The sequence below is a fragment of the Ambystoma mexicanum genome, chromosome 6q, assembly GCF_040938575.1.
Source record: "Ambystoma mexicanum isolate Mex_15411 chromosome 6q, UKY_AmexF1_1, whole genome shotgun sequence".
NCBI classification, from domain to species: domain Eukaryota; kingdom Metazoa; phylum Chordata; class Amphibia; order Caudata; family Ambystomatidae; genus Ambystoma; species Ambystoma mexicanum.
In genome coordinates this window covers 1,032,819,072-1,032,844,448 of record NC_090937.1, presented here as the reverse complement: position 1 = coordinate 1,032,844,448, position 25,377 = coordinate 1,032,819,072, and the positions used below count along the sequence as shown (strand labels likewise).

The 25,377-nt window shown below is 47.8% G+C and overlaps 1 protein-coding gene across 1 annotated transcript in view; it reads right to left on the bottom strand.

Annotated features, from left to right (window-relative positions):
* The window catches only part of LOC138516437 (general transcription factor IIE subunit 1-like), a 427,511-nt gene that overhangs the window by 146,494 nt on the left and 255,640 nt on the right, over window positions 1-25,377 (bottom strand). The window contains exon 4 of the mRNA XM_069631559.1: window positions 6,353-6,582. Coding sequence (XP_069487660.1) covers window positions 6,353-6,582 — 230 coding nt within the window. The remainder of the gene's footprint in view (window positions 1-6,352; window positions 6,583-25,377) is intronic.

The window sequence follows — 25,377 nt, the reverse complement described above, 5'->3', positions numbered from 1 at the left end:
GCCACCCTGCACTTGCGTTTAAGGGTGACAAGGTCTTAGTCGTACCAAGAATTGCACTTGGCTTTGGGCTTCAAATGGATCCTCATGACAGGGACAAGCACATCAAGAGTGTCAGAGATGGAAGAATGGAGGTTGGAAAGGGCTATGTCAGGATGACAGTCAGCCAGCTGTGCAGCAGGGGGAGAGAAAATGGCGGCAAAAGCCTCAACTGATGCTCGCTTCATGGGTCAGATGACTGAGACGGTAGGTGGCAGTGTAGTGGTTGGATCTGCCTGAGGGGTAGAGAGTAGATAAGAATGAGAAGGGAGGAGTGGCGAAAGTGGTTACTCTAGGAGAGCGGGGTAGTGAGGGGTTTAGAAAGGGGGAGGTCTGAGGAGATCAGAACATCCAGGGTGTGCTGTGCAGAGTGAGTCGGGCCAGAGGAAAGAGAAAGAAAAGAGTCCAGATGGGGGACAGGAAGCATCCAGGTGGATATGAAGGTCTCCAAGGAGGATGGGTTGGGTGGTCAAGGCCAGCAGAGAGGAGGAGAGGTCTGGACACACTGAGAGGGAGGTAACCTGACCAGGTGGCTGATAGATAGCCACAGTGAGAGAGCGACCAGGAGAGAGAGCCTGCAGACCAGGCATTTAAAGGAGGAGTAGGCTTGCATAGGAATGATGGAGGAAGGGATACACTCCGGGAAGATCAAGGCTACGCTCCCACCGGGACGGTTGGGTCTGAGCCCAGAAAGGATATTGTAGCCATCAGGGAGGAGAGTGTCAAAACCTGTGACAGATCTGGCCATGAACCATGTCTCGGTGAGACCGAGGACATCAAGGTCGAATTTTTCCAGGAGACGGCAGATGTCAGAGGAGTGTTTGACAGCTGATCGAGAGTTTAGAGTGGCAATTTGGAGAATGTTGCCAGCCGTGAAAGACTTCTGGGGAGGGGTACAGGTTGGAGGTACTCCCTGCAGAAGTTAGAAGGAGCCCGAAGGGAGGGGGAGAGGGCAAGGTAGCCATGGAGGAGGGTGAAGGTGCCCGAGAATCCTAGGCTGTGCTACTCCATCAACAACACAGACCACCCTCATTTCACTTATTGCAGTCTTTCTAAAATGAAATAGTCCTAGCAAATATTTCCTGCAAACCTTGTACCTAAACAAATCTTTTGAGTCAGAAATAAGATGGGATCCTACTGAAATAAATGGTGCTGGAAAATTCCTATAGTGCGCAGATGAAGTTCCACAAAGGCAATTCCTATTAAAATCGGTAGGGTCAATATTGCATACAGGCGGTTGTTGCAGTTCGTTCAGCTGCATTTCCTGAGACTATCCCAAGTTCCAAAACACAATGCAGTCCCAGATAGCATATTATGAAGAACACATCCTTGCCTGGGTAAATGGGGAATCCGATGGTATGGCATCACCCACTCCAACTCCCCTCCCAGACGGTAATCTTTGTGGGCTGTGCAAGTAGTTTATCCATCTACACGCTATTATTTTATTGCAGGTCATAACTTTGTGCTGCCAATTGATGGCCATTTGCTGTTTCCAGAGTGCCACAGATGGGTTGCAAGGCCAAAGAGTTAGTAACTGAAGTCCTGATCTAGCACTCAACTTTCTCCTGCCCTTAAGAGTCCAGTACAATTGTCAGCACCCAGCTCAGGCCCATGCCCACAGCTAGCGGTCACCCTACCGCACCAGAGGGGCTACAAGGAGTACACCAGTCTCGTGTATCTGGGCTTAGAAATTGCACTGTTCATCAGAGCTGTGTAGTCCATCAACATGACTTACATTTGAGTTCCCCAACTGTTCTGCATGTTAACAGTTTTCTAAAGTCATTTTATGGCAGAAGATATATTTGAATTAACAAGTTAGTTCCCACGTTTTCTATGCTGAATTTTTATGTTTCAAATTCCCCTGACAATTCAGGAAAGTCATAATTCTATTAGACACAAAGGCAAAGCATTATGCTCTACTCTTATCACCACTCGAGCACCAAAGCAAGTTTCAATCAACTGAAAAAAAACAAATAACTGCGATTTCCTTAGAAAGACAGTCTCTTTGTTGATGAGGCTACTGCCAACCTGTCTCTCACATGACTGTCCACAAATCAAGACAATGTTCACCAAATAAACCTTGAGGTTCCTCCATATTGCTCCTCTGCTCTCACAGAACTTCTGTAGAAACTGAATGTCCAACATGGCACAACAGGAAACTATCTGAAACTAACCAGCTGCGCCACTTGGTCCAAGCCGTCCTGAAAAATCTAGCCGTCTTCGACGGCCAGGATTCCGTGTGAGCCAGTCAGCTTCTCCAGATAAGCCTGACTTTCTCGAGGTAAACCTGAAATCACCCAATCTATTATCCGTAGTGTCCCTTGAAGGACTAATGGGTGCAGGAGTCCTATAGGATCCCGAAGAATCCCTGTCCAGTTGGGCAACAAGACGGGACTGTCGTAGGAGAGTCTGGGAACCAAGATTGACTCTTCCAGGCTGGCGATGCTAGGACCAGCTTCACTCTTAGCCGCCTCGCATACACCAAAGTCCTGGAAATCAATGCAAAGGGCAGGAAGGCATAATCTGTGCCGGGCCCTCTATGCTGCAGGAATGCATGCATGGCCGCAACCTCCGGGTCTGGCCTCAATCTGAAGAAACACGGCAGCTGGTGGTTCAGTCTGGAAGCGAAAAGATTTAACACATGGTCCCTACAGATGCATCAGACTCTGGCAGCTGGACAGAGCAATTGTTCAGTTGCTGGAGTCCCTGAAATAACGAGAATTCCAATCCACCACTTCATTGGCTAAGATATTCTGCTGTGACATGGATTCTCTAGTTCAAGCAGATGAGGCAGAATTCCTTGGCCATCACTGCCAATAATTTGGACTTTGTTACGCCCAGCCGATTGACGTAGCTTACGCCCAAAACATTGTCCATCTTTAGAAGGATACAGCACTGCACTCTGTCCCGAGTCAGACACCTGGTCGCAAAGGAGACTGCCAGAACCTACAGACAGTTGATATGCAGCCGTATTTCGTAGGCAGACCAGCAAGCCCCGGTCAAGAACGCCCTGCAGCGTTCTCCCCTGCCCCTGCGAATGTCGTCTGACTTGATTACCAGGTGCGGGAGAAGGCCGAATATGGCTTTCATGTTCCTTCGCCTACATGTGTTGGATCCACCATTGCAGCTCAGTCTTCACTTCTTGCAGCAGAGGAACTCTGTTCTTAAAACAGCCCCTACCTGAGGTGCTGTATGTTCAGTCGCTCTATAACTCTATATTGGAGGGATCCCGGGAAGATCCCCTGAATGGAGGAAGCAAGCCTCTCCACTATCCTCGCCAGCTCCCTTAGGAACACCTGGTCTTTGCCCAAGATCGACCCGATCTCCTTTTTGAGGTCATTGACTTTTTGCAACTGTAGACTCAATGTCCCCTGTACTGAATCTATCATGACGCTTAGAAACTCCATCTTTTGGCTAGGACAGATCTCCGATAGCTCCCAGTTCACTAGGGATCCCAGATCCTCCAAAGCCTTGTTTCTGCCACTTTCTCCCGCAGGAGGTTGGGGTCTTGCGCTATGAGACATACGTCGTCCAAGTAAATGATGAGCCTTAGCCTCGCTGGCATAGCTCTGACCATTGGCTTCAGCACCAAGCGGTAGGCTGGTGAATTGCCACATCTGTCCCTCCTCATAAGAACTGGAGGAAGCATCAGTGGGGTTGTAAATGGGAATTGCTAGATAGGTGCCTGAGGTCGCTAGCCAGTCTCCCTAGCCAGTCTCCCTCTTACAGAATCTCTTAGAAGGTGGATGTCCTCCATCTTAAAATGCAGATAAAAAAGAAATGCATTGAGGGCCCGGAGATTGATGACTGGTCTGATGTTTTCCTTCCTCTTAACCAGGAAAAGGTTGCTCACAAACCCCCCTGGTTTGTCTGTGAACTGACTGATCGCCCCTTTACTTAAAAGCTTTGTGACCTTCCTCCACAAGGGACTGATCCTGTTCTTTAAGGACCAGCAGCCTGGGAGGCTCGATCTGGCTGGGTTCCTCGTAGAATTTAGCTGAAACCCCTGCACCGCTGCTAAGACCCCCAGCATCCCCTGTAAACTCTTGCCACTTCTCCAAGTGCATGGCTAACCTGCGCCTATTCCAGGTATTGCAGCGCTTGCCACCGGCACGCATGCTCTCATCTGCAGTGGTGTTTGGAGTGCTGTTGGCATTTCTCCATACTCACCCTCTGCCCCTCCCATGCAAATGGATGAAGGGGTTGGTTTCCTGGTTTCATGATTGCACTAGGAGCCTCTGTAGGAAGGCCTTTGACCGCCTGCTCAGCCGGCTGAGCGCCCTCATCCTCTGCCAGCTTGCCAAAAATTCTCGGGGAGAAAACTTTACTGAGGAATGTCTATGCCTTGTCCAGGGTGGCGAACATGTGGACACATTTCGACATGTCCTTGACAAACAGGTCTCCGAAGAGGCAACCCTTTGCTGTGGCGGTGGCTTCCAAAGACGCCAACTCTCCCAATTTAGGATATATTTTTACAATAGATCCTCGCCGTTCCACATCGATGGCATAATTGGCATTCCCAATGAGACAAGCCGCCCATTGTTCTCCTTGGCCTCTGCCATTTCCATGATTTTGCTAGTGAGGCGATAGAGTCCAGGAGCTTACCTTGGCAGGCGGTCCAAGATCAGTCAATTCCTTTGTGGCTATCTTTACAATACTTCGCCATAAAGGTGAGCATTTTTAGATCGATGACTGGTGTATCGCCCACTTTGTCTGGTAGAAGGGATCTGGGACACTCCACCCTCAACTTGTTGCGCACCTCCTTGCTCAGTGATGTCTACAGCCATTTACTTAGATATGCTGCCACTTTGATTGGGGACTCCGATTCCAAAGATTTAGGTTGCACCAATAAACTCCCCTCCAGACTGTCTGCCGTAATCTTGTCCCTCTTGCACTTCCTATTGGCCTTTTCCCGCTTCCGTGAGCTAGCCGAGGAGCTGACTGTAACCACTGACTCTTCATCGCCTGTGTAGCCGGGCGTGCCACTGGATTCAGTGCCCTGTTGATCTTCCTCTGGGCTAGAGGGTACATCCTCGCACCATCCGCGGCCATTGGACTTTGGCAACCATTTTTCGGAGCGTGGGCATCTGCTGTGGAGTTTGGATGGGGCGGGTGTGGTGGAAAAGAGGGTCAAGGCTCTCCTCGTGGGAGCGTGTTAATGCGGTCTTCCCCCCCTGTGAATGACTCCTTCCTTTCTTCTTGGAAGACCGGAACACTCTCGGCCCTTGTGAAAAAAATAGCCAATCCTTGATGAAATCTGCCTTGGCAGAGGTAGGCCACAGACATGCCCAAACCGACTTTTGCAGCAATTGCTGTTCCTCGGGCAGCCAGTGGGAGCTGGATGGGCCTGCTTGCTGGTATTCAGAGCCAGATGAAGACCCACCCACAAATGCCATTCTGGTGGTAGCTCCTTCCAATTAAAATTACTCAGAGTAATAAACCCTTCCCAATAGGGGTTCAACCGCTGATACCTTGGCGGTCTGCTGCCGGTAATGGCACCAGATAATGCTCAGGCTGCTTGGTCCTGAACCCGTCAGCTGGTGCTTGGCCTGTAGTCTATATACACTGGTGGCCAGCAGGTGGCGTGTCCTGTACCACTGTTCGGCGCACTGATGCAGTATTCGCCGCCGCGAGGATGATAGGCGGGATGCCAGAAGAATCTCTTAGAAATCTTACCCATAGCTGAAAACGAGTTGCTTCCATGCAGACCATGAGGGAACTGAGCTGCGAGACACCCGGAGCTTCGTGACACTGTTACGGCGCACCGCAGCCTCACTTCCGTGTCGGCTGGCCACAGAAGCAGCTATGCGCTGCCAAATGATGTGTGGCGAGGCTCTCCCGCAATAGGCAATAAAAGGTACTTATCTGCTGCTCGAGCAACAAAAAGAGGAGGAATATGGTTGATCGTCACAGTTTATGTGGTGAACCATGTCCTGATTGGTGGACAGAGTCATGTGGGAGACATATCAGGAGCAGTCAAGTTTCATCAACAAAGAGACTTGTCTTTTAAAAGGAAATTGTAGTTCTTTGGGGTTTTCAGTCGATTTGCTGCTCGAGTGGTGATTAAGGAGTAAAACATAATGCAAGCCTCCGGGTCTTGACATAGAAATGTAAATCACTGAATCCCACAAAAGCTTCAAATTGGAAGTATTTTACTAAGTAAATGATTTAGCGCAAGGGAGTGAGTCTATATTTTGTGGCTTCAGGGGAAAAGAAGGGTAAGTGGGCTTCAGGTACTGAAAGTAAAGACAGAATAAAACTTTAGGAAGTAAAGAATACCAAAAGGATTGAAAGATATGACTATTGCAATACTTACGAAGGCTAGTATCCGGTGCATCGGGAGGGCCTTCCAGTATGGTACTTTTCGTCATCCAGATCGGTTGCTCCTTCACCTTCTTTTCCTTCCCTTTCTTCTTCTGATCAGTGTCAGTCACACTGATTACCACATTCTGTACATACATGTTCGCTGGCCCACTCTTGGTGGCCCATTTTTCAGCACGATTCCTTGCCGAATCCCCCAAAGGCGAGTTTGAACGTTGGTCAGTGCTGAAATCAATGGACATCGTTTCAGATTGAGCTTAAAAGGTTCGAAAAGCATCCGTTTTCATTCAAATCTGATCACGTCAGTGTTCTTAGTATTAGTAAGAAGATTTAACATAAAATGCTACCGCTATGCAAGAATATCTAAGGGATGGGAGATTTACATCTGGAGTTTACGGTCTCCAATAGCCTTTGGTTAGATGCTAAAAGAGTACAGAATAGCGCCCAATGGCAGTTCTTAAACACTGTAGATAATTAGTTCACGGCTGCCCAGGTTGATGGGGACCACAATAGCTATCGTCTAGTGTCTGCTATAAATCATGGAAGCAGGTGCCAATCCCCATACAAAAACAAGACACTAAATCAAAACCTTCAAGCACATTGTAAGAGCAGAATGGCACCATTGCACTACTCGTGTCCATGCTGTCCCTGGTCTAGGGATTTCTGCATGCATTAATATTGTGTGCAAATAATTTTGAAAAAAAGAATCAATCACTTGGCTACAAATACATCCATCTCAGTACATGGAGTTACACTCGGGTTGCTGTGTACCGCATGTTAGGTTTGTAGTCACAGGGAAGCTTTTGTTTGCATAAATATACCGTCTATCTATAAAGTATAGCGCTCCCAATAGCAGTTATTAAATACTGTAGACAATTCCCAGATGGCCAGGTTGATGGGGACCGCACCGTCTTGCCCAGCCTGTCGACCAAAGCATTTTTCTGTGCTTTGGTTGACAATATATTCAAGCAAACTTGAATTTCCCAGCAGCCAGCACCTGCTCCATGCTGGCCGTGGCAACATGGAACGCCTGTAAGGGACCTGCGGACAAAGCGATGTGCCAAGAACACGGGGCAGCCCACACAGAAATGTATTAATTGTTTTTTTTATTCTTTCGGTATAATCAATTCTTAACATTACAAATACACAGAAATTCATAAATGTACATCACACAATCTAAAAGGTATGCAGTGATAAAATCGCGGCACAAATATTGCCTGTAAAATAAAATCGCGGCAAAAATGCCATGGTTTGACCAGTTGAAGGCGTACCCGTTACACCATTTAAGAGAAGCAGGAGTACCCGTTACACCATTTAAGAGAAGCAGGAGTTGCAGGGGTGTCCCCCGCACAACCTTTAATGGTATAATGGGTCCGAGGGTTGTGGGGGTGTCCCCTGCATCCTTTACATGGATTGCGGTGTCAAAACGACGGCATTTTTGCAGCGATATTGTGTGTTCACGGCCATTTTTGCCGCGATTTTAACACATGGAACCAATCTAAAAACATACATTTGTTAACTACATCGTAAGGTTAACATTGTAACAAGACAATTCATTCCACATCTATAAAACCAATCCCTACTGCAGTACAAACTTATGGCAGCGCAGCCTGAAGCTTATATACATTTAAAAACTTTAGAATGGATACGATTTCCAACCCATCTGAAGTATTATAGACCCAAACACATCGTTGCCAAATCGTTGCCACAAGGAATCGATATGAAACATGTTAAAAGAACTACACAACTTCCCCATGTAGGTCGTCCTTTGGGCCCTTAAAACCGAACATTCTTCTTTTTTTTTATTTGAAAGAATCTACAGTTTGAACACAAGATTCAAACTTTTGTTTCAAAAGAGAACGAGAAAAAAAAAAAAAAGGAAAAGAAAACTCCACAAGCCCGCCAGAAGACCAGCACGAAGACTAATCAAAAGTATTAAGCATCTGCTTTCAAAGTCACGTCAAGATAGTTCACAATTGCGCACACAAGTTTTATATTTTTTCCAGAGATGAGCCTAGCCCACCACCCATCCACGTCTTCGTCCAAGGGGGCAAACTTTCCAAGGTGCAGTGAGCGTTGGCTGACTGTTTGCATTCAATTATCAGATTTTTAGATGTTTCAGTAGCCAGTCCACAGAAGTGGCAAAGGTTATCTTTTATAGATTTATCGTTTCTTTGCCAAAGACTTTCTCTGGTGTTTAAGATATTCGCCCGAAACCTAAGAAATTGCTCTCGATGATGACGAGATGGACAATGTAGTAAGTAGCGTGCTGGTTCATTTAGTTTCCTGTGATCGCCTCCCACGAGTTTTGTTGATTTCTGCTTTTGTCGTGATTCATTGTTGACAATCCAGGCCCAATTTTCGAGTTTCTTTTTGCAAGCTCCGGGCGATTTAGAAGATCTTGATTATTTATGTCTGCAGCCGTTAAGAATGCCAGTAACTTGCGAAACCATGTATTCAGTAAGGTTTGGTTGTTTGGAGAATATTCATTGGCAAAGATTTTGTATGCCGGTGCTTTCAGGGCCATTTTACGCATTGTGGCAATTGAATTCCACACCACTCTGATGTGCAGTGAGTTTATGGCTAGTTCATGTCTCAGGATAGTCATCGATGTTGATTGTGGCAACCTCAGTACTTTTCGCCAGAAGCGACCTTCCAGTACATGCCATGTTTGCTCACTTATATTCCACCCGGCCCCTGAAGGTTATTATTGGTACCACTTTTTGTAGATAGAATTTAACAGGTTCCAACCGAACATTCCAATAAAAGATTTTTACACGTTTCCAATTTATCGGGGAGGCCACAGAAACGGCAGGCAGAATCATCCAATTGAATTGCCCCCCTCTTCAAAAGCACTTCCTTGGAGAACAGCAAGTTCCATCTTAATTTAAGGAGCAGATTACGAAAATATTTATTAGGAAACTGAAATAAAATATGCAAAACGGTCCTTTTTTTATGTTCCTTCAAAAGATGGTTCAATGAAGGATACTCTCAGTCTCAAGCCAGTCTGTCGAAAAGAACGTTTTTAACTGTGCCCGGATTCTCTAGCAAGGTAGCCCATTCAAATTCAAAATCCCCCAGAATCTTATCACAGTCATAAGCAAGTTGTACCAAAACAGCTCTATTCTTACCAAAGGAAATATTCAATAATATTAGAGCCCCCCCGAACTTCCTACAACGAATCAGAACATGGGTTTATTAATTTGAAATACAGAGTTTTTCCAATAAACACACGCTCTAAATGAGAAAAACCCCAACTCATAGCGGATAGCCGCCATTGGGAACACGTTTGGGACTTTCAGGCATCTCCTCCACACCACTGCCTCAATAGTGTTGAGGCCTCCAATAATTGTCTCACTTAAGCATTCCGCACCATATACAAGTTAAGTGATTATCTTACCCTCATAGAATTGTATAGCCGGTTTTATGGAAAATCTGCCATTCCTGCTATCCAGCTTTGCAAGTTGTATAGACAGAGTAACTGCTTTCAGTTTTAATCCTTCCCATATTTTCCTGCGGGATGGCTTGAAAACCCAAATAAACCATTTTGTCTGAACACAGAAGCCTAATGTCTCCCAATCACCATACCAGTTTTCCAAGTTTCCTCCCTCAATCCAACTGCAGAATTGTTGTCTTTGAAGGGTTGATCTTTAACCCATTCAAGGATGCATATTCCACAAACCCATTTATGAGCCTTTGAAGTCCAATCTGAGTAATATCAAATAGTAGGAAATCATTGGCATACGAGATCCATGGGACTTCATGACCCCCTACCTTTGGTGGTATAAAGGCAAACTTATCTAGGTGGTCACCGATATCTGAAACATAGGTACATAAATGCTTGAGGCAGGGGTGTGTGTTGGCCGCTGCCTCTTCAACCTATTTTCTACGCGAGAGATTGCCCTCTTTATTCAATCTAATTTTGATGGCAGGATTTGTGTACATGCCAATCAGTAGTTTTAGGAGCCCCGAAGGCAACCCCAATCTAGTAATTTAGCCCATAGCCTATTTCGGTCCACACTATCGAAGGTATTAGATAAGTCTATAGAAGCCATGAAAACAGTCTCCTCAGATTTTTCCCAGGCTTGATCTTGGAAGACACAGAAAATCTTACCTTTCAGAGACGTGGAGTGTCCTTTTCTAAAACCAGTTTGTAATTTACACAACCGATGCGTAGACACCACCCATTGTTCGAGATTAAAAAGAACTAATGAGAAAAATAACTGACAGTCTGCATCAATCAATGAAATGTGGGTTAATTTCTGGGGCCCCGTTTATAAATGGGAACTATAGTTGCCAATTCCCATGAAGGAGGAATCACACCGGCACTCACAATGCCCGAGAAATGTCAAAACCTTCCCCCAAGTACATGGATCAGCTTTAAAGAAACAATTCATCAGATCGTTAGGGCCCGGAGCTCTCGAATTACTGCATGACTCGATTAAGGACATAATAGCTCCCAACTACATCAGCAATCTCCACTCCTGATATGAACTGGCTTTCTCAAAACCAGGCGATCACAACACAACCTCTGTGATGTTACCATACAGACTACCAAAACATTTTCCCATTGCGGTTCAGAGACCGCATTCAGCTAGTTGAGAGACAGCCCACAGTCAAGTGTATTAGCCCAGAGTCAAGTGAATTTACCAACTGCCAAAATACCCTTGAGTCCTTAAGATTCCCGGCATGGCTTCGGTATCTTTCTGTAAGAGATTCGCCTGACTGCTTTTGCAGCAATTTCTTTTTCCACTTTGTTTTTATTAAGCATTTTAACAAATACAGAGATTAGCAGGGAAACCCTGGTATCAACCATTCGAAACACAGAAGAAAAATGCTGATCTTTATCTCCCCGTCCCCCAACACCCCCTCCCCCTGCTTTTAACACTACCAAGCCTAACCGATTGTTGCCGACAAGTGACATCGAATTGATGAGGTAAGTTAAATCGATCATGACTGACTGGATGGGATCGACAAATAGAGCCAAGGTAAGTGCATGTTCCCAGGTGTCGAAGAAGCAGAATGGTTCCTTCAGGGACAGTATATCAGAGTCTAGTACATTAGAGTCTCAAAGCACTACATTCCTCGCTCAAGAGGACCACATTACAGTTCAACAAGAAGGAATCCATTTTGTTATGGGTAATTGCTGATAGTTTCTCATTTGTAAAGATGGCCCATAACTTAGAGAGCCACTCTGCTTTGGACGGGGTATAGGGGTGTTTCCATTTTTGGGCGAGGACCAGTCTTCCGGCTCTCAGCATTGCCTCAATCACCTTCGGAAAGGCACTCACCTCGGAATCAGGGGCAGGAGTGCCCAGGAGGAGCTCAAGGGTGTGCAGGGAGGCATGGTGCTCACAGTATCCTTGATCCAACTCAAAAGCTCAGACCAGTAGGTCTGGACAGACGAGCATTCCCACCACATGTGATGCCAAGTTCCACGCTGTGCACACTCGCTAGGGCAGAGAGGAGATGTCCCCCCAAAAATCCTTGAGAGCCTAGCTGAAGGGAGATGCCAGGTGTGTAAAATTTTAAAGGTATGCTTCATAGCCGAAGTATACAAGGTCCCCGAGAAGAGAGTTCTATAAAGTGCCCCCCCATGTTGCCTCCTCGAGAACCATTCCCACTCTCTCCTCCCAGAAGCATCTCAACGTTTGTCTACCCTCTCGATTCGCTGTAATGAGAACTCTGTAGATGTTAGAGACCCCTTCCTCGTAGTGGATTTCACCATAATCTTTTCAAAGGGTTTGAGGGGACGAGCCAGATCAGAACACCATTTGGGGTTAGTAAAGATCCCTTTGAGGCAGAGATATTTAAATACGGCGAGTGGATTATCCCCAGTGCCTTAAGTGGCACTACAAATCGAGCCGGGGCTCATCGAGGGGGCGTGGCCTAACGGGGGTCTTGATGGCCCTTTAGGCCACGCCCCCTTGACGATGCCGGCTCAATGGGCTACTGGCACCCCTGCCAGGCAGCCTTTTGTAGAGATTAGCACCCTCTCCCCTATTGGGGAGAGGGTGCTGATCTCTGCATTTATTTTGTATAGGCTTGCCTGGCAAGGGACAGTACCTCGCCTATTCAGTCTTAATGGTGGTGCTGCCCCTCGCCAGCTGGGGAGGGGCAGCGTCACCATTAAGGCTGAAAGGGTGAGGCCACTGGAAGCAGAGGCCTTTTTCCTAAAGACTGAAACTCCCGCGAATCCGCGGGAGCTTCAGTATTTAGAAAGCAAGGCCTCTGCTTCCAGCGGCCTCACGTTTCTCCATAATGGTGGCGCCGGATCACGTGCATCACTTGATTAAAGGGATGCCTCGCAGGTGCGGCGCCACCATTATGGCTAAAAGGCATTTTTTTCTGAAGCCTGAAGCTCTCGCACACGAGCGAGAGATTTTCAGGCGGTAGAAAAAAATGCCTTTTTGTGTTGTGGCCGGGGCTGCCAGGGGAGATTAGTGGGCCCCGGCAGGGCTCCGCCTTAAAACGAAATTTCGGAGCTGGCCGGGGCCCAGCCCCGGCAGGCCCCGGCCCACTTAAAGCCCTGATTATGCCCCATAGCTTGAGCTAATGGTTATATTCAATGAGGCATTCTGGCAGAACAATCGGGCGGCTCTCTCCAAGCCCATATCCGACCATGACCGAGTGTCTCGTAAGCCCTTGTTAGCCAGGTCGAACGGGGAGCCACACAGAGGTCAAGGGGGATGGCCAGGAGGACAGAATTCTGTTTCTTATCGTTTTTCCAGGAGGCCCAAAGCACGACCAGGGTTGGGTGTGTTCTGAGGCGGGCAGGGAGGGTCTTGATCGGGGGCCCACAGGAGGTCTCAGACTTTCTTAGGATGAGTGCGGATGTCCTCAATATAGCTCCTGTAAGGTCCCATATCATCCTTCATGTGCTCCAACCTTACGCTGAGCTGTGCTGCCTTGTGGTATTGCTTAAAGTCAGGGAGTCCCAAACCTCCAAAGGATTTCGGCAGAGTCGAGGTCGAGTGCCTGACCCTAGGCTCTTTTTGCCTTCCAAATGAAGCGTTGGACCAGGCCATGTAGGGTGGTGAAGAAAACGTCTGGAATGATAATAGGGAAGAGATAGAGGAGGCGGGGCAAAATATTCATTTTGATTGTGACCATGCGGCCAAACCAGGAGAGAGTTAGGGGGGCCCATCGTGAGAGATCCTTTCTGATCCTGGCCAGGATCGGGGAGAAGTTCAATTCAAATAGGGCTCCTAGGTCCCTAGGAAGGGATATCCCCAAGTATGGGGTGGCCTTACACTCTATTCTTATTCCCCCAGTTTTTTTCCCCCTAATTTCATGTTTCCTATCACCCAAGGGTATTATGCATGACTTGGACAGGTTAATCTTGAATCCAGAAAAGATCCCAAAGGTGTGAATTAAGACAAGAAGGTTCGGGAGGGAGCCACGTAGATTGGTCATATAAGCCAGGATATCGTCAGCGAAAAGTGATATTTTAAAGTCATGGTCTCCACAACGAACTCCAGTGATTTTCTGATCTAGCCTGATGGCAATGGCTTGGGGCTCCATCGCCAAGGCGTATAGAAGAGGAGAGATGGGGCACCCCTGTCGGGTACCTCTGGAGAGGCAGAGGGGTGTCGAAAAAACAGCACCGTTTATATAACAGCCCTTAGGCGAGAGTATCGGTAATGTTGTAATCCACCCACAGAATTTATCACCCAGGCCCATCTTACCTTACACATATAGGCCCATTCGACATGGTTGAAGGCCTTTTCCAAATCCAACCAAAGCAGATAGGCCTGCAAGTCATTGCTTGAAGCTTTGTGCATTAGGTCGAGGGTTTTTCTTATATTATCTGCCCCTTGTCTGCCAGGGATAAATCCGACCTGATCACCATGTACCAGGGAGAGGAGCCGTTTAGCTGGCCTGTTGGCGAGGAGCTTCGCTAGGATCTTGACATCTGTGTTTAGAAGGGAACTGGGGGGGATAAGATTGACAGGGAGTAGGGTCTTTCCCCTCTTTGCGAATAACCACCATAAGGTCAGACGACATGGATTGGGGAGGGATCCTGTTTCAAGAGCAGCGTTGAATGATTTGGCCACAAACAGGGCCAAGATGGAGCGGAAGGACTTGTAAAAGCGAACCGTGAAACCATAGTCCCCTGGAGTGGTGCCTCCTTTAAGGGTCTATTATCCCCTAAGGAGTAATGGGGAGTTCAAGGGGATCTGCTTTCTCGGGAGGGAGAGGGGGAATGGATAGGGAGTCAAGAAAAAAGTCAACATCAGCCCCATCCCCAGAATATTCCGATTTGTATAGCCACTCGTTGTACTGGCGGAACTGTTCCGCTATGGAGGCGTCACTTATGCATTTCTCTCCTTTAGAGGAGCGCAGAGAGTCCACTCTCCTATTTCTAAATTCCCTCAGCCTCCAGGCAAGTATCATATCCGCCTTTTCCCCCTTTTCCATATACCTTTGTTTTAAAAAGGTACGCTTCCTTTCCGTCTGACCCACTAGAGAGCTGCCAGTTTTGTCTTAAGCTGCTGAAGCTCCGCCCATCTGCCCAGGAACATATGGTATTTTAGTTTCCCCCCAGGCCGGATAGAGTCTATTTTTTCTCTTAATCTTTTTTCCTCACTTTCACGTTCTCTCTTCCTCCTCAAGCCCATCCCTATAAGGACACCCCCGATTGTAGTCTTAAACACGTCCCAGACCCCCATTAAACCCACCTCCCCATTGTCGTTAATTGCAAAATACTCTTCTCGCAGTCAGAAGGGTCTGGAGAGCTCTTTATCCTGTAGCAGGAGGTCATTACATGACCAACGCGGTCTATCAGAGTGGTGAAGAGGGATTCCTATATGGGCTCTAATCAAGTCATGGTCCGACCACGGGATAGGTTCAACATTAAAGTCGGTTATTTGTTCCCGTAGTGAGGTGTCAACCAGAATATAATCTATCCTGGAAAAGGTTGCATGCGGTTTGGAGAAGAATGTGAAGGGGTCGTGACCCTGCCGCGTTTTGTGTGAGTCAGAAAGACCGAATTCCTCGTGGACCCTTTAGAAAGTGACAGCCATCTTCTTCTGTGCATAGGTATCCGTGTGCGTGTTTGCCGATCTTCTGTCGCTCTTGGGGTTGAGAAGCATATTAAAGTCGCCACCTACCAGTAAGTTGCCCTCTGTAAAAGCCATCATTTTCTTCCCAAAAGTGACCTTGAGCCTTGTTTGGGCCATAGATAGAAACTGCCTCTCACTTTCCCCTTAACCATAATGTAGCACCCTTCAGGGTCAGTGCTCTGGGCTTTAGGAGAGAAATGGGCCTTGGGGGATACTAGGAGCGCTACTTCTCGATTCTTTGCTACATATGAAGCGTGGAAAGTGTATCGTATGGATTTAGCCCTAAGTAATGGTTCTTTCCTCTTTACCCAGTAAGTCTCCTGGAGGAAGTGTAACTGGAGCCTGCTAAATTCTCTAACCACCAGCAATCTTTTATTAGGGGAGTTGAACCCTAGCACATTTAACGGTGGTTTGTGCCATCCATCAGGGGGATGAGAACCTGTTAAGACCCCTCTCGAGGCGCACATAGAACCCACCTCCACGCTTTGCCTCCATAAACATTGATTGCATTTAAAGAACCTGTCCCCTTGCAAGTCCAAACACTGCTTGGTAGTTGAAAAACACAGTAACTAAGAACAAACCAGAACAGAACCCCACAAACACCCCCCCCCCCCCACGAGCGCCTGGACTGTCTGCGACTTGGAGATCGCTGCTGGGCCAGGCCACCATTGACGACCTCCTCCAGGCTTTCAAACACTGCATAATCATTTCTAAGAGAACCCCCCCCTTAAACTAAAACATCAAATTAGATCATTGATTGCCCTTCGCCCCCGCCCTCAAGAGAGGGGCATAGTGTCACCTTCATTTCCCCAACAACAGAAGCAAAAATAGACAAGATCTACAGAACCCTCCAACCCTGCACTTCAACTCAGGCCGAGCGAGGGGCCCAGTCAGTCACTGGATGATCTGGGGGAGGTTGGTGCGACCATTCTGAACTTTGTTACTATGAACCCTGCATCTCTCAGTGAAGTCCTTGGCCTTTTGGGGTCAGGTTAGCTCCTTCCCCCTGATCAGCTTGCGCCTTCTCCATAGAGGGGTCAATCAGGAGTTCTTGGGAAACTATGTATGTAGTCTTCTGTGACCAGGGCGTACTTGTAGCCTTCAAGTTCAGACAAGAGTGAGAAAGGATATCCCCACCTGTATCTCACTGCCTTGGATTGAAGCATTTTTGTCAGGCGGGCACACTGGTAGATCGAGATTTGTGCACTTTCCCAGTGGATTGGGTCCCTCCTCCGTGCGAATTCCAGGAACTTGCTCTTTTCAGAAAAATAGTGTAACCTCACCAAAACTGATCTGGGCCCATGCTGGAGGCCCCCGCCCTATGCGCCCTGTCACTCGGCGGTTAATTGGTATTGCTTTTGTCGAAGAGTTTCCGGATCACGGCGTTGACAGCTTTTATGATGTCTGCCCGAGTCTCGCCCTCTTGTTCCAGAAAGCCCAGGAATCTCAGGTTACAGCGGTGCTCCCTGTTTTCCAAGTTGTCTAACTTGCACTTCTCTTTCCTTTGCAGTTCAGCGAGGCGCATAACAATCTGAGTCTCAAGGAGGTGCTGTTCTCTTCCAGACTCCAGTATTGCAGACACCTACCAACGAGAAGGAACACTAGAATCCTAACGACCAGATCAAACGGAATTTATTCATTCTATTAAAACTGAAGTGAATCTACACCAACAACCAATTTGACTTGACCATAATTCTACACCCTTTGATATTTCATCTCATATTTCTCCTGAAGAACCACCTCGACCGTGCGGCAGAGAAACACGTGTTGAGGAACTAACATTTTTTCAAGCCAAGGAACTTGGTTTCCACATTATAAGAATCTAAGGGAACACTACAAATTGAAGTAAACACTGCATTGATCTAAACTTCAATAGGACTTTTCAACCTACAAGGACTTTTTTAACCTATGAGACTTAGTGAATTGAACTAAGGACTTCAAACCAATAAAGATCCCAAATTAACAAGGATTTATTTCAACTTACAAACAAGACCTAGTGCATTTAACCAAGGACTTTCTCAAAGGATAAAGACTAAATCTTAGTGAAAACAACTCAAGATTTCACATTGTCCTAAAAGCTTCAACTTTTGATACTCTCAAAACAATTTATTTTTGCCTAAACAAACATTTTCTTTACTTTTGGACGTAAATGTGCCAATTTTTGTCAGAATTATAATTTAACTAAAACTAAAAGGAATCTGAAAATGTTTGTTCGAGTATTTAAAGGGATGGTTTGCCCAAAATGGTTTATTTAAAAAATAGATAGGCAATATTAAAAAAAAAAAAACAAACGATTGGCATTTTTTTTTCCAAGTCCCTATGTAAAATTTTTAGCAATTCAAGCTCAAAATGTGCAAAAGCAAGCACATGGGCGCATCCATTTTGTGAAATAGTGCCGCAAAAGCAAAAGCCAGCACAGGCGGGCATCCAATGAAGGAAAAGCCAGCCAGCTGTAGTAAAGAAAAGCTACCACTGGGTGGCTTTTCCTTCATTGGAGCCGGGACTCGGAGGACGCGGACCGGAGACTACAGGCAGAAAAGCTGCAGCTGCATCTCAGTAAGCGCCATTTTTTTTTTTTTTTAAAATAAGCACTAGCTGCGTTTTTTTTCTAAGTTTTCCGGGCTGGAGGAGCCTGGACAACTTAGAAATAAAACTGCAGCTTTAAAAACATTGTATTTATGTTTGCGGTAGCTTTTGAAGCGACCGCAAACAAATACGTTATTGTGTTTGAAAAGGCTGCAGTTTTTCTTTAAGTTTCTCAGGCTCCTACGAGCCTGAGAAACTTAGAAAGAAAAACCGCAGCGTTTTCAAACACAACCGCGTTGTGTTTCTGCCCAAATCTGCTTTCCCATTTAGAGCCTAGAGAGCCCCAAATGGAAAAGCAGATTTAGGCAGAAACACTGCAGCATTTAGCATTTCCCATTTGGGGCTCTCGGGGCCCCCCGTGGGAAGCCCGAGAGCCCCAAATGGGAAATCAGCTGTAGGCAGAAACACAGCGGCATGTAAACACAACCGCGTTGTGTTTCTGCCTGCCTTGGCTTTCACTTTGGGTCACCCAGGAGAGCACCGGAGGCCCAAAGTGATAGCCACGGCAGGCAGAAACACAACGCAGTTGTGTTTGAAAACGCTGTGGTTTTTCTTTCTGAGTTTCTCAGGCTCCTTCGAGCCAGAGGAGCCTGAGAAACCTAGAAAGAAAAGCCGCAGCGTTTTCAAACACAATAACGTTGTATTTATGTTTGCGGTCGCTTCAAAAGATACCACAAACATAAATACAACATTTTTAAAGCTGCAGTTTTATTTCTAAGTTTTCCGGGCTCCTCCAGCCCGGAAAACTTTTTTTTTTTTTAATATTGCCTATCTATTTTTGAAATAAACATTTTTGGGCGAACCATCTTTTTAATTCAACTTTGAGAAGCGCAACAGGAGGGCTTTTCTCTTCCAAGTTTGTCCTAGCCCAGGTCAGCCTCTGTGGCATCCCTCTACAGCAGCATCTCTATCATTACCATTCTGTATCTTTGTAATATTCTCCACTTAGAGTGCCAACACTGTTTCAAATGCTGAACCCTCTTTTCTACACTGTTTTCTTCCAGAGCCTGAACCCGGTCGTCCATACTGTCCACTTTCTTGTCCAGAGTGTCTAGCCTTTTGCCAATGTCCGCTCTGAAGCCACGGATTTCCTCCAGCAAAGCTGCCATACTTTTAGCATCCAGTGGTTCTGATTGCACCGGGGCGGACATGTTGGAGGACCGAGGATGTAGAGTTGGCGTGTGCCGACATTTTTGAAGGGATTCGACCCAGTTCATGAAGACACCGACGGCACCAGGGCTTATTCCAGGTGGCTTGTGGGGTATGTCTGGAGGAGGGCATTCGAGACCACCAGTGTATGCTACGGTGCGACATTGAGGGATCCTATGGGGGGAACCACACATCAGACTCAGCCAGGTGAGTGTTGAGGTGGGTGGCAAGGTCACTCCTGGTGCCCTGCGCACAGGCGTCTGTTGCAGCAGTCGGCAGCCCCCTCTTCTCTCCCCCAGGACGGTGAATGCTCAGATCCCACCTTTCCCGGATCAGAAGTTTACAGTGGGAGTGGAGTATCCCTACCACATCTTGCCAGGGGGTCCGGGAGTCCTCTTGCCCCAAGAAAAAAAAAAAAAGTCACCATGGAAGGCAAAACCATCTGTCCGCTCCGGGTTACACCGGGCAGAGGATGGCCGTTCAGAAGACCCGCGGGTTGGATGTCGGGCCCAGTGCAATGAAGTGTGTGCTGCTGGAGGTGACCTACCCCTGTAGATAAGCCAAAGCAAGCCCTGTGGTGCGGAGACCGGGGGCTAGGTAGACACTTCATGGGGTGCAGTGACAGAACTCTGCAGGGGCACAGTGGGCGGAAGGCCGCAGAAGCAGAGGCCAAGTGAGAAGCTGTTGAGGAGGGCTACTCGGCGGCAGGTCAATGCAGTCCCTGTTCGTTTCTGTGTACCAAAGCTGGAAGTCAGATCGTGAGTGTTGTGCACTGGAAGTCGCCAGGGCGTGGGTCGTCTCCACGGGGGGCAATGGCGCACTGGGCGCAGGTGCCGTGGAATCTAGGAAGTGGGTTCCCACCAAGTGTAGTCCCGGGTCTGCGGTCTGTTTAAAAGGGCCAGACACGCTCTGGGTCCGGATCGCAGTCCAAAGTGGAGGAGAGTGCCCCAAGGCTCCAGGGGGTGCTCTCGCCAATCGGGCCCAAGGGCTCCCTCAGCTAGAGTTATCAGTTAAGTGAGGGGTTTGTCCGGTGCACCCACCCCCATCACCCCCGTGGCCTCCCAGCCACCGTCACTTAGCTTTAAAAAATGAACTGGATTCTTAGGCACCGTCGGGGCCGGCACGGACCCCTCCACCCCAAAGGGCGGGGGTAGAGGGGGCTGCAGGGACCAACCGGGGCAGCAAGGGTGGACTGTGAGAGCGCTCGAGCTCCGCTCCTCCTCGCGGCCAGCACCTCTTCGTCCGCTGTCTCCCAAGAAGATCCTGGTGGGTCATCACACAGCCCAGGGGCCCCCGAAGCCAACAAAAGGGAGGAACGGGTGGCGGGCGGCCCACAGAGGCTCGACTTTTGTAAAGACTGGAGGGGGTGTCTGTAATCCTGCTCTCTATATGGTAGAGGAGAGGCACAGAGGACCCCAGCCAAGATTCTCTATTGTTGGAAGCAATGGGCGAGCAATCAAGGCCTACTTCTCAGGAGGTGATGCAGGCTGGTTCTTAAGTTCAGTGTAGTCCCCAAGCACCCTCAAAGAATGTCCACACACTATGTTAGTGATAACAGTCTTTATATAATTAAGGTTCAAGGTTATATACACAATCACAATAATTCACTTTGTGCTCAGTTAATCTACAATGGCAAATATATACAGTCCTAAGTGGTACCACAATTATTATCAGATTTCATTAAAGTGCATCAACTGTGCTCTGGTCAAATGTCACAAATCAATTAAGAAAGGTAACCAACAATAGACATAGGAGGAAAGCAGTTGGTTAGAACAATTGGCAGAATAGTGCTTTAACTACTAAGGCACAGCTCTGTTTGAGGATTCCCCCAACCTGGGCAACCTGTAAAATGCAAGATATACGACAAGCCCAGTCCATATATTGTTCAATGAGTCTTAGTTCCTTCTAATATGTTTCTACCACCCCAATGTACCTGGAATAGCAGAGTTCGTCGAGGAGGTGTCGATGGATCCTTCTTGAGCGACTCCCTTTAAAGAAGGAGCCACTGATCCTTGATGGGCCTCGAAGAAGGTGAACTTGGCGTTGATGATCCTCGATGAAAAGTTATATGGCATTGAGGCAGCAGCTTCGGTCCTAGCAGTGCTAGTCGACGATGAGTCGAAGACGTCCTGCAAGAATGAGGCGTGCGGGGCACCTCGATGTCGATGGTTCGGGACCGCAAAGAGTCTATGAAGAACTTTGGCCCAGCAAGGGCGTGAGGTCTTTGTTTGGTGGGAAACCCACCAGCAGATTCTCCTCGGTGCGTCAGCGGCCTCGACTTTCTCCGGCGAGAGATTCCTTTGTTTCGAATGTCTTAATCAAGGGAGCGTTGCGGCTCCGGTCATCGACAGCATGGCGTCAAGTGGTCCCCACTTCTGGGCAACACGGCTTTAACAGGCCTCCAGCAGTTATAGCAAACCTGCAAACCCTGGTCAACGACGGTGGACTGAATGTCCGGTGCTTCTCTTCATTCTCCTCCACGGTCCCAGTCTCCGGTCGGCAGGCTTGCAAGGGTCTGACTTTCAGGGAGCTTCGGCGAAGGTTAGCAGTGCTCAATGGTCCCTCAGAGCTCGGGAATAGGGCGCCTAACCAGGTCCGCTCTCGGATCAGTCCTCAAACTCAACAGCTTTCGGATCGGGTCGAAGCAGATGCAGCAGCAAATTGTCTTCCAACTGGGCCCCAAGGATAAGCTTCAGTTTCAACTTCAGCTTCTGAACGATTTCTAGCAGTGAGAGGCCCCCAGATGTACTGTTCTGTCTCTCATTCATACTGCTGGGTCACTCTCGGGCAACCAATCACTCAGAAGGGCATTCAGGCAGTCAGGCATAGAGTGCATTCAGGCCATTCTCCTCCCTCTCAGCCACTCACAACAAGGAATGTGTATTGGGACAAGTGCCCAGCCATTCAGCACGAAAACTACATTCATACCAGTTTCGAGGCAGGGTAGACAGCCCTGCTAATCTCAGTCAATGTGTTTCATACCAGACATATTGGTCACACACTGCATTCACCTAGGTCGCACCCACAGGGTGTACCCACAACATACAGTCCACTGGGAAGGCTCAAGCCAGTCTGGCCTAGACTTTCCCCACAATACCATATATGGAACTTCCACCCAACAGCCAGTCAGGGGGAAGGGACAGAGTCAGGGCTTCCCAGGACCATGGGAAAACAAGGTAACACGCAATAGAAACCAAGAGGCCACAGGGGCCATCTTGTTTCCCATCAGGAATCAACTGATTCCAATGGCAGAACCTGGGTATCCCCAAAATGGGGAGCACCTGTCAAATGTCAGCATGGAGCTGCTACCAGCCCATACCCTGCTCTGTGGGCCACACACAGGTGCCCAAAAACATACACTAGGGGCACAGGGTTGTACCCCCACTCATGGGTGCCATAAGGGTATCCCAAGGGTCTGTACACCAAACCAAAAATAGGAAGAGCTGCACTGCCAGGAGTCCCACATGGACTCCTGGGCAGAAAACAATACAGAACACATATGAAAAAGGACTACAGGACAAGGACAGGGAGGCCCTGTCCCTCCAATGCATTTCCAGTATCACAGGGGGCACACCGGGCACTCGTCTTCTTCACTGTGCCCTGGGTCCGTGCAAAGAAGGGATGTACTGCAGTACAGCGGCAATAAGAGGTGGAGCGGCCTTTCAGTCTTCGGGGTGCGTTGACAGGCTCCGACAGTGCCGCCACGAGGAGAGGGAAGCACAGGGACTCCGCCTCCTTTTTTCGGAGGCTCGTATCTCTGGATCCACAGCACCTCGGAGAGTCGGAGTTGTTTCCTTCAGTGCCCCGGTGCTTCAAATGGCCACAGGGGGGGATTAGGTCTCCGTTGCTGGGGGTCGGTGGGGGGGGCTCAGTCCCCTTCAGTCGAACCTGGAGGAGGAGACTGACTGAGATGCTTCACAACATCCCAGCGCCCCCTGGTGGCTCCTTGCAGTAATCTTTATAGCCGTTTAATTTTTTTAATTTTTAGTACCATAGTTCCAGAATCCTAATTAATTCCTTTTATCAAGCTCATTTCCCTTCTCATCTGACTTTTTTCCCTAGTTTCCTCATCTAGTTTTAAGCATTTATTAGACGTCGTTTTTTTAGTGTGCCTTGGTTTTTTAAGTAGCACATCACAATGGAACTTGTTCAAGATCCCGTCAAACTCATGCGTGCTGAATACCCCCATTTTCCAAAACAGATCAGTACGACTCAAAACCTTTGCTAAGTACTTGTTTAAGCATTGGGTATTCTTCAACGACCAGCCTATTCCATTTCCTCTTACATTTATTGTCAGGTTACAGGGGCCGCCCGTTATGCTGATATGTGTGTACATCAAAATCTGCTAATAACATACTGTGATCACTCCACCACTTCTCTACAATTTGAAAATTCACACATTTTCCACAACATGTCTTGGTCAATGAAAATGTAATCAAGGGTGGACTTGCTCACCCCCTTGTGCCATGTGGCAGTTCCTGAGGCGTCACTTGCATGTGTCATTTAAAGCAGTAAGACCCAATGCTCTAAACATAAAACTCCAATGCTACCTGCACAGGCCTTAACATCTAAAGTTTGAGTCCATTATAAAAGATCCCTCGGTTCCTGCTCAGTTTCCACCAGTAAACAGTTAGCGTTCAGATCTCCAGCCAAAATGTTTTCCCTAGCTTCCCCAGCGTGCCATTTCTGGATGCAATGCAAGATTTGGAAAAGCAACACATCCAAAACAGCCACTCCCGAGTGCCAGTATATATTAATCAGCAAGAGATTACAAAATCTTTGGTGCTATGGCCGTTGCTGCGAGTAACAAAGGGTAAAGTTAGGCTTTGCACGGCGGTAAAACCCAGGGAGGATGCAATTGCAATGATCATGGCCCCCGAGGGGCGCCCGCCCCTCTGCGGCTTGATAGAAAACCTCATAACCACCAAGGACAGGAGTGTTTGTTAGCCAAGTCTCCTGTAGCACAATGCAGTTGCCGTTCCTTAAGAACGATACCAACTGCACATTTAATTGCAAGTGGGAGTTTCCACTTGAACTCCATGAAATATGCCGAGCCCGTCAGCAATACACAAATTCTTTTCCCAAACATCCTCCTTAATTTATGATTGAACCACACATTCATCATGCCTCTGTGCCCTCCACCACCAACCAATTGCATCAAGCTGCTGGAGCAGCGTTTTGCAGTAAAGAAAGCAAGGTAAGCCCTGCTGGGCTCTTCCCACTCAGCTGGGACAAACGACAAACATTTCTGAAAAATACTGCAGGCGAGCGCACAATCACACGCATAACAGGAATGAAGCAATTCTGATTATCCTTCAATGCGCTCATGTTTGGCTGTAACTTGAAGGGGTTGGACCTTTTCTGTGGCCATTTGCCAATCTTCAGGCCAGGAATCCGCACTCTTTAAGATGGCCAACCTGTCCTAGTGCCGAGTTGCCACTTACTGTAGGACTGGTGCCTTGTCGTCATCAACCTGAGGAGTCAGCAGGCAGAAACTGACCCCTGCATCAAAGGTCCACATCTAAAGCCCTGTCTGTGCCTGTTCGGGCCAAGGAGGACTTAGATGGGCCCCAACCTTCTGTTTCCCCCCTCAAACTATGAATCAGCCTCCTGACTAATATACTGCTACCCCAAAAACATGGGCACCTGGACCTCTACGCTCCCTGCTGATCTACCAGTGAGTGGTGACCGAACTCTCCCATTGCCTTCTCCACTAACATTCTGAACCAATTACTGTGCCTACTCACTCTGCCTTCCTTGCCCCACCTAACCTACTTCTTCTCTCACTGCATTTGTGCCCCTGCTTTTGATATTCAAACTTGGTGTATGTGCTCTCACATCTCTGCACCCTCTTTGCAAAAGTCTTGAAATTCGAAATTTCCTTTTTGGATTGCACTTGTGTCTTTTGTGACTACTAGGCCACCTGGTGAGTTTAGCTAGAACTGTGCTGTGGAGCCACTCTTTCATTCCTCAACTAACCTCTGCTGCCTCTATGGCTCTCAATATCTCACCTATCTTCTCTAACTGCTACACTATCACCAAGCCTCCCTCTCTCACGAAGTCTTGAAGGAACAAGCACAAAAAAGACATCCTGCTCACAAACCCTGGCCTCCCATCGCAGACGCCTTTGTCAGCGCAAGTCTTCACTTATATCCTCTCCTATGTCCCTTCTCCAGATGTATGGACTCATCTCCACTCTCCTCCCTTTCACATCCTCTCC